A 15,870-nucleotide genomic window follows, 5' to 3' on the forward strand; every position below is an offset into this window, starting at 1 on the left:
GCAAAGGTTGGAGACACACTTTTCTTGGATGCTTTAGGATGCTTTGGGCTGATCCTGCGCTGAGCAGGGGGTTGGACTAGATGGCCTGTATGGCCCCTTCCAACTCTATGATTCTATGATACTTACAGTTTAAAAGCATAGTTTACGTTTACAAGAGTGCAACGGCAAGATCAAAGAGCAGGGGGAGACGACATACCCATATGCAGAATGGACAGCAAATTAATACCTTTACTCTTTGCATCGTATTACTGTCACAGTAAATATTTTCTAAGACACTGTACAAAAATCTAAGCATCTTTCCACAAGAGGGCTGAGTAGGAAATTCAGAAGGAAAAAAAAATAACGAAAAGGGCATTTCTCCTCCAGTCATTTTTAATTCAATTTGGTTTTGCACAATCATAGAAAGGTAGCAAACAACAATACAGCTATAGAATTGGGGGGGTGGGGGGGGTCATCTTGTTTGTTTGTCAAAGCAGCAGCATATAAAACATAGAAAAGCTAAAACCTCAGCACAAGTTTCAGAAGAACAAGGACTGAGTAAATTTTGCTGAAGACGTGAAAAATCACAAAATACAAGTGCACAAAAATATTGGAATGCATAAAATATAAAGCTACACGTTAAGTAAAGAGAGGCATTATAAAATATACAGATTTGCAAACATTAAAAGCATGGAATATATTTTCCTCCTCCTTGCAGGTACCATGAATACAGAGACAATAGCAATAACATTTGTAGATCGAGAACAAAATGTGGCAGTTTTCAGTTGGCTGTCCTGCTTCCTCCATTTACGTTTTCACCTTCTTGGTATCCTTTTTTCCAGAATTCTCTGCAGAAGAATCTGCTTTTCTTTTTTGTGACTAAAGAGGGGGGAGACACAAAAAGAAAGAATGGCTCTTATTTTCTTCAGTCGTAACAAGCCTCAATCACTTACAACCTTGCCAAAGTGTCACAATTTGCCCAGCTTCGGTGGAAGGGGGGGGGGAGATGGGAGGGGAGAGTCTAAATTTCTCTACAGAGCTGGCTTAGCCTTGTGCCCAAGAAGGTGGACCATGAATTAGGAACTTTCTGGTTGAAATCTCACTTCAACAAGCCATCCCAATTATCTCATCTTCCAGTTTGCAACACTGCGAAGTCTTAGTAAGCTAAACTACACAACTGTAATTCAGTTGTAGAGTACAAGCAAAAACAGAACTGAAGGGCTCCACAGAAGCTTTTTAGCTAGTCAGTTCTCTATGGCTGGCCTAAGCAGTCACAATGTGGGGCTTCATAATACACGAATGATGAATTTTCATATGTGTGTGTATGTATATACATACCCACATACTTACATACTAGGGGCCAAGCCCATTACATTCAGGAATTCAGGGTGCTAGATTGGGGTGGGAGCGGTGGTGGAAGAACTCTGCAGACAGCCTCCCCCTCCCCACAGGGCCTGGAAAGGTGCAGGCAGCTGTTAGGGAACTCACCGGCAGGGGCAGCTCTCACACGACAGGGATCTGCAGCCTCCAAGCCTCAGAGGGAAGTGGAAGGAGGAGGGGATGGTTAGGGGTGGGGGATGGAAGGCAACTGGCTGGCCACTGGATAGACAGGCAAGCTGGTAGGAGGAGGAGGAAGCACTCAGGGGCAGGACAGTCGCCCTGAGTGGGTGTTAAGCACTGAGTGGCACTTAGGCCATGAGACACACTCCTCCTCCAAGCCCTAACCAGAAATATTAAGTGGAACAGATATATATACGTACACGCGCACACACATCCTGCTACTTCAGCAACTTTAAAGCTTTGGTTCCAGTTTGACAAAACAGTGGGGTGTGGGCACCCTTGGCATGGTCTCCAAAATCAGCACAAAGCTATATACTTAAAAACTGCATGAGCAGAACTGGGATTCCTTTCAGGGCTACAGATATAAGGTACTAATTACCGCTGGAGTTTTCGTTCCCCGTTTCTTCTTCTCAGCTTTCTCTTTTTCTTCAATCTCCATATTTTCTTTTTCGATAAGTGATATGAGTGTATTGCAGCGCCTTTGAAGTTCCTGAGCAACAAGATTTAAAAAAAAAACAAATAACGAAATTCTGCAGGAAAGTCCAACCAAATGCACACATTAAAAGGGAGGGAGGGAGGGAAGGCACAGATCTTTGGTTGAAATTCTGAAATCGCTACTGTGGAGTTCTGTTACAATATGTTTCATATTGACATGTTTGTTGACTGTAACTTTACAGTGCCTTTCAGAGTCAATAAAATCAATGGGTGTTTCATCGTAAAATGCAGTGGGTTGTGGACTGCACCCCTAGTTAGTTCCTGAGAGATTCCATAGCAACATACGGGAAAGATATGCATAGCAAAAGAGCTTTGGAGCATAAACAACTGCAGAGCTACAGAAATGCCGTTTTCTGAAAACATTCAGCTATTTTAGATTCCAAACACGTCAAGGGTTTTCTAATTCAGTGGCGCAAGGAACAAGGGGAGCAGGTTTTGGGGATGCCCTTGGGCCCCCACACCCAGGGTCTCAGCCATGGCAACTTCCCAGTGTTCTTCTTTTTCAGCCATCTCCTTCCTCTCTATTGGCTTGGCTTGGCTCAGAGGCAATGACAAAAAACTGCTTCATATTGGGCAAGGATCCTAGGACCCTCTTCCAACAGCAAATGTTTTCAAAACTTCAGAAATGCACATGCAGGGGGTAGAAAGATGGTGACCATGAGGCCTTGTGGCAGGCTCATTTGTGAGATACTAAACCACCACCTCCAGGGTTGAGAAGGGCAGCTGCCTCCTCTGCAGAGGCCCAGCCGGCTCTCCCGGTCACTGCGGCAATGAGGCACCAGAGGCTGGCACGGCCTCCGCAGAATAGGCTGCTGCCCGTCCTATCCCCCAGCAGCAAGGGTGGCCCTGTGCATCTCACTGGCTTCTCCCTACCGGCAGCACCAGTATAATCAGCCCACACTCTCCATGCCAGTACCCCCATTCTCCAAGCCATTCTCACTTCAGGGGGGGGGAGGGTTTGATGCCACCGGGGCTGCCTTGTGGCTGCAGAGCGGCAGGGAAGAATCCTCGCTGTGGGGGGGGGGGGGAGTCCACCGCAACCTCTGCCTTGGAGCTACCAGTGGGCAATGGGGAAACCCTGTGGTACACCTGTGGATAGAACTGCTGGGGGCACTGTGTCCCCTGCCTGTTTTAAAAACGGACCTTCTCCACTGCTGTTTCAAAGAATGCAAATTCCACAAAGCCACTGTTTTACATTTAGGGGCGTGCCAGCAGGCATTTTATCATTGATCTGCTACTGCCTCTAGAACTTTTTTGTCCACACACTTTTTCGGCCTCATGGCTTAAGCTGATGTGCATCTGAACATCCATTCAAAGATTTCTTTAAAACCCATCTCTGTGTACTAATAAGCATAAACACTTGGATTTGTACTTTACACTCTCTGTAAAGTGTATCATCAAGGGAAGGGAATAGCAAAAATTAGGGGTGAGCGGAACAAAAATGTTTATCAAACCAAACCCCACAGTGTGATTTACGGTAACCTCAAGCCATTGAAATGGGTTTGAAAAGCTGAAATAACATTACAAAGGCACTAATTTTCCTCGTTGGGAATGTCAAGAAAAATCTTTACAAGTTTTATCATAGCAATTCTCTCCCTACCAAACCTGAGCTCTCTCCATTAATGAACTTCAAAAGCAGAGATATACTCTAGGGAGTCTATAGAACCTGCCAATCTCAACTTTCAAAAAGAGAGAGAGAGAATTGAGAAAGCCATCTGTCTGCAAGGGAAGAGAATTGTATTCCAGCATCGTTAAACTTGCTTTTATCCTCTTTGGGAAGATGAAGGATGAGAATATTTCCTGGGCTAAACTGCAGGCTGAGAAGTCTAGCTGACCAGCACTGGAGGTGGAGAAGTTGAATAGCAATGGCCAAGCACTCAACAGAACTGCTGCTATCCTCTATCTTACACCTTATTGCTGTACCAAGCTGCTGTAGCAATCTCTCTCATTCTCACTGGACTTTGCACTGAAGAATGCAACCAGAACTTAGATGCATCAGAGATATAAGTGCCTTGCCCTGGTTGTACATGTTGCAATGCCATAGTGTCACACGAGAAGCTGCTTTATCAGACCACTGGCCCATCGAAGGTCAGCCTCGGGAAAGAGGATATGGCTCAATGGTAGAGCCTCTGCTTTGCATGTAAAAGCTTGCTAGATCTTCTCTGCTGTAGGCCTGTGAAGGTGTAATCCCATGTAGGGCTGCACAGAAGTTATGAAGATGAACCTGGGATTTTCTTCATGCAAAGCAGAGGCTGTTCCGCTGAGCAACAGCCTCTCCTAGTGAAGTCAGGAGAATGAGTTTCAGTAGCTTCCAGAGAGCTACTTGTTGGCTGGAGCAGTAAGTGAATATGAAGACTAGCTTTGAAAGTTGCTGCTTAACCCTGATAAACCTGGGTTGATCCTGCTTTGAGCAGGGGGTTGGACTAGATGGCCTGTATGGCACCTTCCAACTCTATGATTCTATGGGTGAGGGGCTAAAATTCTGTTTACTATATTTTCCATTTTAAATACTACCAAAGAGTTTTGAACATAATATAAATTAGAATGTCTTACAAACAAATCAGCAGCAAATGGGAACAGAGATAAGCATGGTAAAAAAAAAATTTGGTTATGAGAAGAGACAGTCAACCCACAGGAGGGGTGGGAGCACTGCAAATGAAGCTGCGTTTCTGGCAGGAGACAGCCCAGGCATTCTGAAAGGACAGGGCCCAGAGCAGATCTCAAGTTTTTAAGGGGAAACAAAATCCTACAATGTGTGTGGTGTGTCTTAAATTCATTATGGATCACCACCCACTGGCTAACAGCAGAGATTTAGAAAAACGCCATTTAGGCATGGCTGACCAAGCGAGCCCAAGGGGCTCAGTCTCTGACCCCGATGCTGGAAAGAAAGGTTGCGTGTAAGCTGTCATGTACAAAACATGTTCTTATTTATTTATATTTGTATAACGCCCTTCCCCAAGGCTCAGGGCAGTTTACATAGAACGGAAAAACAGTACATGGAACTTTTTATGTATAACATATAACCTAACTCTACATAACATATAAACAGACAACAATAATAATAACAATAACAATGGTAACTGAAGGTGACATTCTAGTCAAATAACAGTTCAACATGTCTGTGGTTCCGAAGTCAAGCCTAGGGGTGACCGTCACATGGATCACTGTGGCTAGATGTTCTGGGGCCAAGTAGGGCGCTAGTAGTTTGGCTTGCCGGAGGTGGTAAAATGCCAGCTAAAGGACAGAAAGGCTGTTCTCAGTTATTTTTGGTACCTTCCAAATTCAAGAGCTGATTGTCAGAATCTGCTTTGTGCTGAGGCAGACCAGAAACCAGGTCCCGCATGTACACGCTGGAGTGCAGGCCAGCAGAAGTTCCCTACTTTCAAGAAAAGTTCATCTGCAGTAGCAACAACTTTCAGGAATATAAACCTCACAGTGTCTCAGAACAAAGTTATACAACTTCCTAACCTGCAGTCCATTTTTAGTTGACAGTTTCATGCTCATGGAACAACTCCAGCTGTCTAGGGAAAGGAAGAACAGGCCCAATTAAAGGAAGAGTCACTTGCTTCTGTGAAACCAACATCTCTACCAAGTCCCACTCACAAGCACTTTTTCCTAAAAATAGATTTTGCATTTGAAAACACAACTGGAATGTGGATGTTTCAGAACTATAAACACCTTGCTGAGGTTATAGATCCTGAAAACTATTGATGTTAACATAATTCTATTAATGTGAAACTGGCTTTTAATTTTTAGTACTGCTTTATTTTTGTTACAGTTATCCATTAAAATATTTAGGTCCCAACTGTCCCATGGCTCAAAGCATCTTACAAATTCAAAAGTAAAGCGTACAGAATACAATTAAAAACCTGCCTAACCCTCTCACCTAAAAAAATGTCAGCAAGCTACACACCATTAAAAGTGCTGTAGGCTTGAAGTGCTTCCAAATACCTTTAAGAAAAAGTTGGTTTTTATATCCCACTTTTCACTGCCCAAAAGTGGCTTACAATTGCCTTCCTTTTCCTCTCCCCACAACAAACTGTGAGGTAAGTGGGGCAGTGTTTAGTTGTTTTTTCTACCCCTTTCATGCAGAGAGAACACCTGCAGGCAGATCAGCTACAGGCCTTTCCTTTCTTCCACAGGTGTGTGCACAGGTCATGAACCAGAAACAACTCTGGTCTGACTTAAAGCCAATGCTGATGGGACCAAAAGCAATGACTGGTATAACTTTGCATTCAACCCGGTGTCTCGTTTAAACTGAGCTGTACCCACACAACACAGCTACATGTCCTTGGTTAGATCACCACCAACTTGTTCCAGTAACTGCAAGCTGCTTTGCATAGGTGGGAAGTCCAGTTTCAATAGGACACCATATATGCAGAGCCCCACAGCTGAGCTCTTTCACCCTAACATATGTAAAGGTAAAGGTATCCCCTGTGCAAGCACCGAGTCATGTCTGACCCTTGGGGTGACGCCCTCTAGCGTTTTCATGGCAGACTCAATACGGGGTGGTTTGCCAGTGCCTTCCCCAGTCATGACCGTTTACCCCCCAGCAAGCTGGGTACTCATTTTACCGACCTCGGAAGGATGGAAGGCTGAGTCAACCTTGAGCTGGCTGCTAGGATTGAACTCCCAGCCTTATGGGCAAAGCTTTCAGACGGCTGCCTTACCACTCTGCGCCACAAGAGGCTCTTCTAACATATGTGTATCAGATCAAACAAGGCAGGAAAGGAATGACCCTGATCTTCCTCAGAGGCTGGACCTCTTAAGAGGAGAACATCTGTGTCTGAAAATGACAACTCAAATGCAAGTCACCTTCATCTCTGACATTCCTAGAGAGTGGAGTGTGGAATCCAAACTCATTTATTGGCTGCATTCATATAGTGCTTTCCTGCCAAGATGTTCAAACCAAATGACAAATTATTCAGCACACAGAACTTTCAAAACTGTAAAACAGGAGAATTCTCTCAAGTCACCAACCGTCTTCAGGAGCTGATGGCATCATACTCTGTGACTTAGACTACTTCTCTCTTGCCTACCCATCATGGCACACACAGGGTGACCTTGGACTTCTGTCATTCTCTCCAGGACCTAGTGTACAAGATCCTTAGCTTGGTCTCTTTTGAGGAATATTTACAATGTTTATCCCCCCTTTCAGTGCCTGTGTTTTTAATACATCTGTCAACACACAACCTGCCAATGGCTTTCTGTGCCTTTTACTTTAGGTTGTGTTTGTTCCCCAGATAGAGATATCAGAACAGTGCAGATGGGCTGTCTTTCTAGTCAGTTAATAACCCGTATCAAACTTCCTTCCTCGCTCAAGGATGACAGAACTAAAAGGATGATCAGATTCAGCCTTAAGTTATAAGCTGAATGAACAACTAAATCATGCATTAGATTGCAGGATGGGGTTGGGGAACACACCTTGGAAGCATTCGGAATTTGCATCCAAGAGATGTAGCATACCATCTCTTTATCCTGTACAAGCCTAGCATGTGAATAAACACATATCTCTCCAGTCCTTAAAATACTGAGGGATTCAAGAGGCCTTTTCTTGCCTTCTTGGCACAGCAACATCTGCAATGTTTGTGACCACTTAGCAGCGACTCAAGAATTCATGATTTACGGAAGGTTACTGGTGTCACTGGTAGCATCAGTGCAATGTGAATAAATGAATCAATAATCTCCGCTGCTTCTTCTACAGCATTGAACACTCTGTCTCAAGAAAGGGATTTATGGGGAAGTATGGAATATGACACCAAACTCCCACATGCCTCGAGGTGCAAACTTTCAGAACAGGTGATGTCCTGCTAGTGCCAGCAGCAGTCTAAATCACTGATTCAATAATTACCTGAAATACACTACATGATTGCAAGTCTATGAGCCTTTTACAGTGTGCCCTTTTTTTGCCCAACATGTGGTACTTTCTAGCTTCTCCTTGCCATCAGGCAGGTTATGACCTTTAACCCATCAACAGGCAAGGTCCAGGATACCTGAAGAACCATTCCACAGTCAGTGATGTTCAACAGTGGAATTGGCTGCCCAAAGAGGTGGTGAGCTCCCCCTCACTGGCAGTCTTCAAGCAGCAGCTGGACAGATACTTATTCTGGATGCTTGAGGCTGATCCTGCAGAGCTCCTAAGTAGGCAGTCAGCAGGCCGGGAGGCCCTCATTAGCAGGCCAGGCCTAGCAGGCCAAGAGGCCCTCGTTAGCCTCCACCATGACCCTTTGCCCAGAGCCCTCTCCCCTTACCTGCTTTTGGCTCCAGGCACTGAGGCACGTCTGAGAGCAAAGAGGCTAGAGTCCAGGGATGGAGGGTGGGAGGGGCAGGGTCAATCAGGGCCAAACCCTGATTGGCCCTATTTCAACTTGGACAGCTGGACATGTTCCACCCCCAAGGCTGTTTCACAAATATATAGAGGAAGCATGGATAAGGATATCATATGTGTGCATATAGTATAAGTTATTTGATCACTGATGAAGACCACTTGGGATGAAATGCATCTGGTCTATGGTCATACCATGTGCAACCATCGAGATTGTACATGCAATATTGCACAGATTCTGATTTTTATATATATTTTTAATCTTCTTAATGTGTACTAAATAAATATTTGTATTCTAATTTTTATATTTTTTCCATGATAGAACTGGAAATATCATTGTTTGCACTCAAGCAAAAAGCAAAGGCATTTCTTTTCCTACTGCTTTTGAGATTTTTTAGTTTTAGTTATTTCTTATTTAAGTGCTACATTTTTTATTTGGGTTGAAGTACTACATGTTTTAGAGCCTCTTGTGGCGCAGAGTGGTAAGGCAGCCGTCTGAAAGCTCTGCCCATGAGGCTGGGAGTTCAATCCCAGCAGCCGGCTCAAGGTTGACTCAGCCTTCCATCCTTCCGAGGTCGGTAAAATGAGTACCCAGCTTGCTGGGGGGTAAACGGTAATGACTGGGGAAGGCACTGGCAAACCACCCCGTATTGAGTCTGCCATGAAAACGCTAGAGGGCGTCACCCCAAGGGTCAGACATGACTCGGTGCTTGCACAGGGGATACCTTTACCTTTACCTTTACTACATGTTTTACTCTGCTGGCTTTGATTTGGATATGAAGCTTGCTGAACTAAAAATGAAGAATGGAAATAAATACCTTTAGGAAATTAATAAAATAAGAACAGGCAACTATTACTACAGCTTGTTTTGCCATCTTTGTTCCTTTCATCCAAGCCATTTTGACATCCAAAGCATGCTGAACCTTATGGGTTTTTTCATACAATCTCTACAAACATGCTACAATGCTGCTCAGCATTTATTTTATTCCTCAGGTTAGTTACCATCTATGGGGTGAGATTGTCCAGGGATCTGGAGTGTGGTACTACTGATCTACAGGCAACAGTATACTCTTTATCACCCATAACAGATGACCAGTAGTTTTAAGCCAGGCTTTCTCAAACACAGTTTTATGAAACTCTGGGGTTTCATGAGGGCCCTGGAAGGGTTTCTCCAATTTTTAAAAAATATGCTCATATATGGTCATATTGACTCACTAATAAAACAGCTATGGAAATCATCTTGCATAGCAAGCCCCCCCATCCCCATCACATTCTTCAGTACTGAAAATATTTTGTACTCATAGAGTAAAATATGGCGTAAGGGAGGATGGCACAAATGATCTTAGGAAAAGATGCTGGAAAACATCTTTCTCTTACTGAGATCTTAGAGAACTGCTGCCAGTAAAAGTAACCACCCAACTCGAAGTAAGGACATTGCTCATGTTCATGGGTCTAAATGCATCTTCCATGCCAGCAAGGTGCATCTATGTTATTTTACAGAGTTTAAAAGGCAATACTATTCCCTGCTGTCATGAACTAAGCCACAAAACGAGTTCCTGCAACCAAGAGGGTGGAGCGCACAGAATCCCCCCTCAGACCACAGTCCAATAAACCCAGAGAGGCCATTTTGAGAACAGGCACACAGCATGCCTTGAGGAGAACCAGTTTCTGATTCAGTGATGCCTCCCTCTCCCAATTTCATCACAATCATAAAGAAGAGCAGCAGGTGCCACGACGCAACAGAGTCTGTGAAGTATGGAAATTGGTGCACGAAAATCGGAATCTTACAGAAGCTATCAGGCTACTTATAAGCTCTTACTGGGTAACCCATATGCAGAAGAACTATGTTTGTTTTCTAATTTTCAAATAAATGCAAGGGGGAAAGGAACATGGAGGAAAATCAGCTTGTTTGCAAAGAACGGGAGAGACATCTAGTGGCCAACAGGAAGCAACAAGAATTGCTAAATAAAATACTGAGGGCCATTCCGCACGACTTAAATGTAGCAGAAGTCTTACCTTTGGTAAACACTACTAATTCAACGTTCCGCATGACGTCGCACACAATCTGCAACACTCCTGCAACACTCCCGCAAAAATCACTTCATTGTAGTACTTTTTGGGAAATCGGGAAAAGTAGATTCCCCCTGAAAAAACCACTACACTTCTGAGCACAAGCTGCAACACATCAATGAAAGACATGTGCATTCTCAATGTAGTGGTAGAAAGAATGTCCCTCCCCCGTTCTCGCCCCCGAACTTCCGGAGAAGCAATCGCCATTTTTTCCCCCTTAGACCGGGGAAAGCAACGAATGAGCGAGGCTTCTCCGGCTAAAGTCCCACCACAGAAGTGATTAAAAGTTAAACAAAGCTCCCTACTGCAAGTGTCTTTGAAGTTCCCAAGCACAATACAGCCCCCTGTTCGGCACTGCCCGTAATTTCGGCCACAAATCGCGCCCATGTGGGAGATTCTTTTTTTTTTTACTTGAGGAACGGGTAAACGATTAATCGCCAACTCCTACACCAGCAAAAAAGGTCTTTCTTAAACAATGATTGAGCACAGATTCGTTGCAACGGGTGTGTTTTCGTTTTTAAAAAAACAGTTCTTAAAGGGAAATGGGCTTTTCGTGAGCATGAACACAACAGCATTGGCTGTTCCGTTTGATTGATGGGCAGGGGCGGGAAGAATCACAGAAAAATATTGCTTCCTTTGTTGCGATTCCAGCAAGACCGGAAACATGTGGGGAATGAATACAACACTACTGGGACTTCTATATTCCACTAAAAATAAAGGTATGCGGAATGACGAGATTCCACTATTTAATATAGCATTTCTGCATTCAGAAAACACTTGGCAACATTGGTCCTTGTGCGGAACGGCCCTGAAAATAAACCCAAACTTTTTCTGAGATCTTCTCTTTGTGTTTTAACAAAATTTCATATATAAAATGCCTACTCCTTTGTGAATTAATGGTTATGTCTGTCTCCCCCATATATTCCTGCAAGGCCCTCTATATAAAATGAGGTCAGAAAGTCAAGCAACCACCCCCTTGCAGTTACAAAGTGCACTATTACTACAAAACCTAGGACTTCCACGAATGCACCTGTCATAGAATACATTCTGATGCATCAACATGTTTGTTGTTACAAGCTTTGGATATCCTCAAACTTGTGTTCCTCCTCTGCCAATACTTTAAAAGGACTTTTGTTCTGTTGCAAACATTTGTTTTAAAAAAGCTGGTTTACAATGTCTCACTTTTTATGATCCAAAAGAGTCACAAAGAGGCTCACGGCTGTCTTCCCTTCCTCTCCCCACAACAGACACCCTGTGAGGGAGGTGAAGCTGAGAGAGCCCTGATATTGCTGCTCAGTCAGAACAGCGCTATCAAGAGTCTCAAAGTGGCTTCCAATTGCCTTCCCTTCCCTTCCCCACAACAGACACCTCTGAGGGAACTGTGACTGACTGTGACTGTCATCCATGGAGGAGTGGGGAATCAAACCTGGTTCTCCAGATTAGAGGCTGTCATTCTTTAACCATTTCCTCCCATTGTTTTTCTTTTTTTTTTTTTGTAAAATTTTCTAGGAATAAAACCACAGGGAGGGGCTATGGCTCAGTGGTTAAAGAAGAAGAGTTGGGTTTTTACACTTATCCTTCCACCACCCGAAGGAGTCTCAATCGCCTTCCCTTCTGCTCCCCACAACAGACCCCTTGGGAGATAGGTGGAGCTGAGAGAGTTCTGAGAGAAACTGCTCTGTGAGAACTGCTCTAACAGGACTTTGACGAGCCCAAGGTCAACCAGCTGGCTGCATGTGGGGGAGGAGTGGGAAATCAAACCTGGTTCACCAGATTAGAAGCTGCTGCTCTTATCCACTACACCAACCTGGCAACTTCTTGGCATTCAGAAAACCCCTAGTTCAATCAATCCCCAGCATTTCTAATTCAGAAATCCAGGGAGCTGGTGATATGAAAGACCTCAGCCTGAGACATCTGGAGAACAGCTGGCAGCCTGAGTGGACAGTACTGACACTGATGAACCAATGGTCTGATTCAGTATAAAGAAGATTCATGTGTTCTATGTAACAGCTGATTTGGAAAGAATACCAGCTTTTGTTGTTTCATTTTAATGAGGGAACATGCAAAAAAAAATCTGGGGGCCAATATCAGTGTTTGTACTGACTCTCTTCATGATATTTCGGAAGAATTCTCAATCAAGTTATTAGGAAAAAAGGAACTGAGAATAAACTAAGCAGAAATTGGTTACAGAGATATAAAGTTTTAAAAATAATCATCAATCGACACAGCCATAAAACAATCGCCAGCAGCGATCAGAAAGGAGCCGGACGGAGTGATGCCGATTCCCAACCAGGGAGACCTTAATCATGTCTCACGCGACTCCATTCCTCATGTGCAGTTCTCCCGAAGGAGGAACAGGTAAGGATATACCTCTTCATGATTCTTAAATGGGTTTGCTGGGCTGTTTTCTTCTATTATTTGTTTTCTTCTCAGAAAGCAGGTGCTATAATATCACAGCCTGCCATGATAGAATCTTAAGATCTGGACCTGGGAGATTTTCCTTTTTACCACCTTCATTTTAAATCTTTTTGTAACATCTGCCTGATTAAGGGTTTTACAGAACTCAAAAGCTTGCACAATGTTTTGTGTTGTCTGAGTGGCCTCAAGAAAAGATATTACATGATTTTGTCTCTTTTTCTAGATTTTGCATGGACCAATATGGCTGCTTAGAACTTTCAGAGTCAGGCCTGATTTCTAACAATCCACTTTAGTCATGTTGCCAAGAAGACCTCAGGAACTCCCAGATGGCACCTTCTTTAGCTGTGGCAGAACCAAAACAGGAAGATCTTCCTAGCAACTAGCTTAATTATTTGTATTGCATGTGGCCAAAAAACATCATAACTGAGCATATAAAACATGCAAGTAAAACATGCATAAAGTACAGCAAACAAAAGCATAATTTTAAGAATTAAATTCATTTAAACAGATTAGCACCTTTTTTTTTTTTGCATACTGCTTCAGGAGTCTCAACCATTAAGCATAGCTTGTGCCCACATTTTCACAGTTGCCATGGTCACCTGTGCCACTCTGTGACCGTTTACGCACTGGGAACTTCATTGCCCCAGTTCCCATGCAGGAGCACAAATCGGGGCCAGATGAGGGGCACTGGGCCAAATGCTCCCCTGTGTGGGTGCAGGAAGATGTGGGGCAACCTGCCATGACTAAAACTCCAGCCTGCAGCCTGGCATGAAACCTCCAGTGCATAAATGGTCTATAGGAGACACATGAATCAACTTCAGCAAAAAGGAAGGATAGTTTTTGCACCACAGGGGGTGCACCACAGGGGGAAAAACTAGGCCATTAAAATTTCTCCAGTGAATTTCTTTACATGCTCTGTATACAAAGGGGAGAACAGGAGTGCGGAAGGTCCTTGAGGACTAAGTCTCCACAAATACAAAAACAGCACTTGGTATTTGTGCATAGTGGCTGTCTACAATGGCTGAAGGCATGGTTTGAAACCTCAAATAAGGTGAATCCATTCTAAGATTAGGAAAGCAGATTTTGGTCAAATGGTCTTGAACCAAGGAGAAAATCTGGAGCACATCTTACCTATAACACATCACTTGGGTAGCCAGAGCAATCGGCAATGGGGGCCTAGGATCCAAAGAACCCGTATTGAGCTTTCTAATCCAGCGTGATAATGGAGCTTTAAAAGCGGTCAGGAAGGAGGTGGCTGCCCACATGGCCCCGAGAATGCTAAAAGCTTCTGTACCAGCTGCCCGCCTTCCTCTCCACCTCCCCCTCAGGTGAGGAGCAGCGCTGGTGCAGGAAAGCTGGTGCCTCAGAGCTCTGTGTGGTCAGACCTGACACACTGGGGTGGGGTGGGGAGCTTTCCACACAAGCTTCCAATCCCACTAGAAGCCTGGCCTCCCACCTCCCCAAGGGCCAAGGAGCTGTGCTGATACAGCGGTGGGGATGCTGCCAGCTCTCAGCTTGGGAGGCAGGGAGCTGGCTGGGAGCCAGTGGCAGCCCGCTGTGCTGTATGGGGCTGGGAGGGAGCAGCATCCCTACCATCACACCAGTGTCACTTTTTGGCCTATAGGCAGGCACAGCCAAGCAGTCAGAAGGCTTGTCAGCCCCAGTCCTGTGCAGAAATCCCCACCCCACCCCACACAGCAGCAGAGACCACGCAAAGCTGGAATTGGGGGAGCACCCCTGGCACTGCACCCGCCCTGCGGGGAGGCAGGCAAGTGGGCAGGCAGCCTGGAGGCTTTTGGCTGGCCTGGCCCCTGTGCAGGCAGCAGTGAAGCCATTCGGGACGGGGACAGGCGGTTGCAGGAAACTCCTCCCCCCCCCAAGTTGAGGAGGCACTAAGTTGAGATCCACCAGCTCCAACCTCTTCCATTGGGCCCCCAGGCCTCCCCTCTACCATGAAACTGAAGCTAATGAAGCTACCATTTAACTGAAGCTAAAGCTAATCAGGGGTAGTCAAACTGCGGCCCTCCAGATGTCCATGGACTACAATTCCCAGGAGCCCCTGCCAGCGCTGGCAGGGGCTCCTGGGAATTGTAGTCCATGGACATCTGGAGGGCCGCAGTTTGACTACCCCTGGCCTATATCAACCGTTAATCAACATGTTTTAACTATGAATTTGCTGTTCTACTGTATTCCATGTATTGTTCCTTTGTTTTTTTATTAATGACTTTTCTGTATTGCTCCTGTTCCTATGTTCCGCGTAAACCGCCCTGAGCCTCCGGGGAGGGTGGTAAATAAATGGAATTAATAAAATAAATAAATAACCTAACCAAATATCAAGACCTAAACCTGGAAAAAATAAGCACGCAAAATCTAACCCTGCTTAAACATAAACCATTACCTACCATTGCGGTTCTAGACTTGATAAACCAGTCAAATCTGAACTGAGGGGCATTGCGCACACACTGCCTTAGTTCTTCATACACGTTTTCTTTATCAAAGCCCATCTTATGCAACATGCATATCAAGAACCTGTCTTCTTCTTCTGTGTAGTTTTTGCCTTTGTTTGTGCCATACTGGATACGCAACTGATGGAACGGTGCTTTATACCTTGCAATCTGAAATAAAAACCAACAATGAATTACTAGAAATGTATGTTGTATGGGATTCAATGACAACTGCGCTGACATGAGCAGAAATCATCTCCCAAACAAGCCATTATTTTGATCTTTCAATTGGTATAACAATAATAATGGAAGTCAGAGGAGAATTATTTGAGTTGGATCCAGTCAGGCTTTTTGAGAGCAAGTTTGGTGTAGTGGTTAGGAGTGCGGACTTCTAATCTGGCATGCCAGGTTCGATTCTGCACTCCCCCATAGGCAGCCAGCTGGGTGACCTTGGGCTCGCCACGGCACTGATAATACTGTTCTGACCGGGTAGTGATATCAGTGCTCTCTCAGCCTCACCCACCCCACAGGGTGTCTGTTGTGGGGAGAGGAAAGGGAAGGCGACTGTAAGCCGCTTTG

At 44.7% G+C, this 15,870-nt stretch overlaps 1 protein-coding gene and 1 non-coding gene across 2 annotated transcripts in view; both read right to left on the minus strand.

The window, feature by feature from the left end:
• Positions 1–354: 354 nt before the first annotated feature.
• Positions 355–15,870, minus strand: part of SMARCA1 (SNF2 related chromatin remodeling ATPase 1) — a 52,594-nt gene continuing 37,078 nt past the window's right edge. The window contains exons 22-24 of the mRNA XM_077307461.1: positions 15,250–15,462; positions 1,919–2,029; positions 355–858 (exon numbers count right to left, since the gene is read on the minus strand). Of these exons, the coding sequence (XP_077163576.1) occupies positions 787–858; positions 1,919–2,029; positions 15,250–15,462 (396 nt within the window). The 3' untranslated portion in view covers positions 355–786. The remainder of the gene's footprint in view (positions 859–1,918; positions 2,030–15,249; positions 15,463–15,870) is intronic.
• LOC143823280 (U8 small nucleolar RNA) lies at positions 12,681–12,809 on the minus strand. Its single transcript, XR_013226442.1, has one exon. It is a non-coding gene; the product is annotated as a U8 small nucleolar RNA (small nucleolar RNA).

The sequence above is a fragment of the Paroedura picta genome, chromosome 13, assembly GCF_049243985.1.
Source record: "Paroedura picta isolate Pp20150507F chromosome 13, Ppicta_v3.0, whole genome shotgun sequence".
In the NCBI taxonomy this organism is placed as follows: Eukaryota; Metazoa; Chordata; class Lepidosauria; order Squamata; family Gekkonidae; genus Paroedura; species Paroedura picta.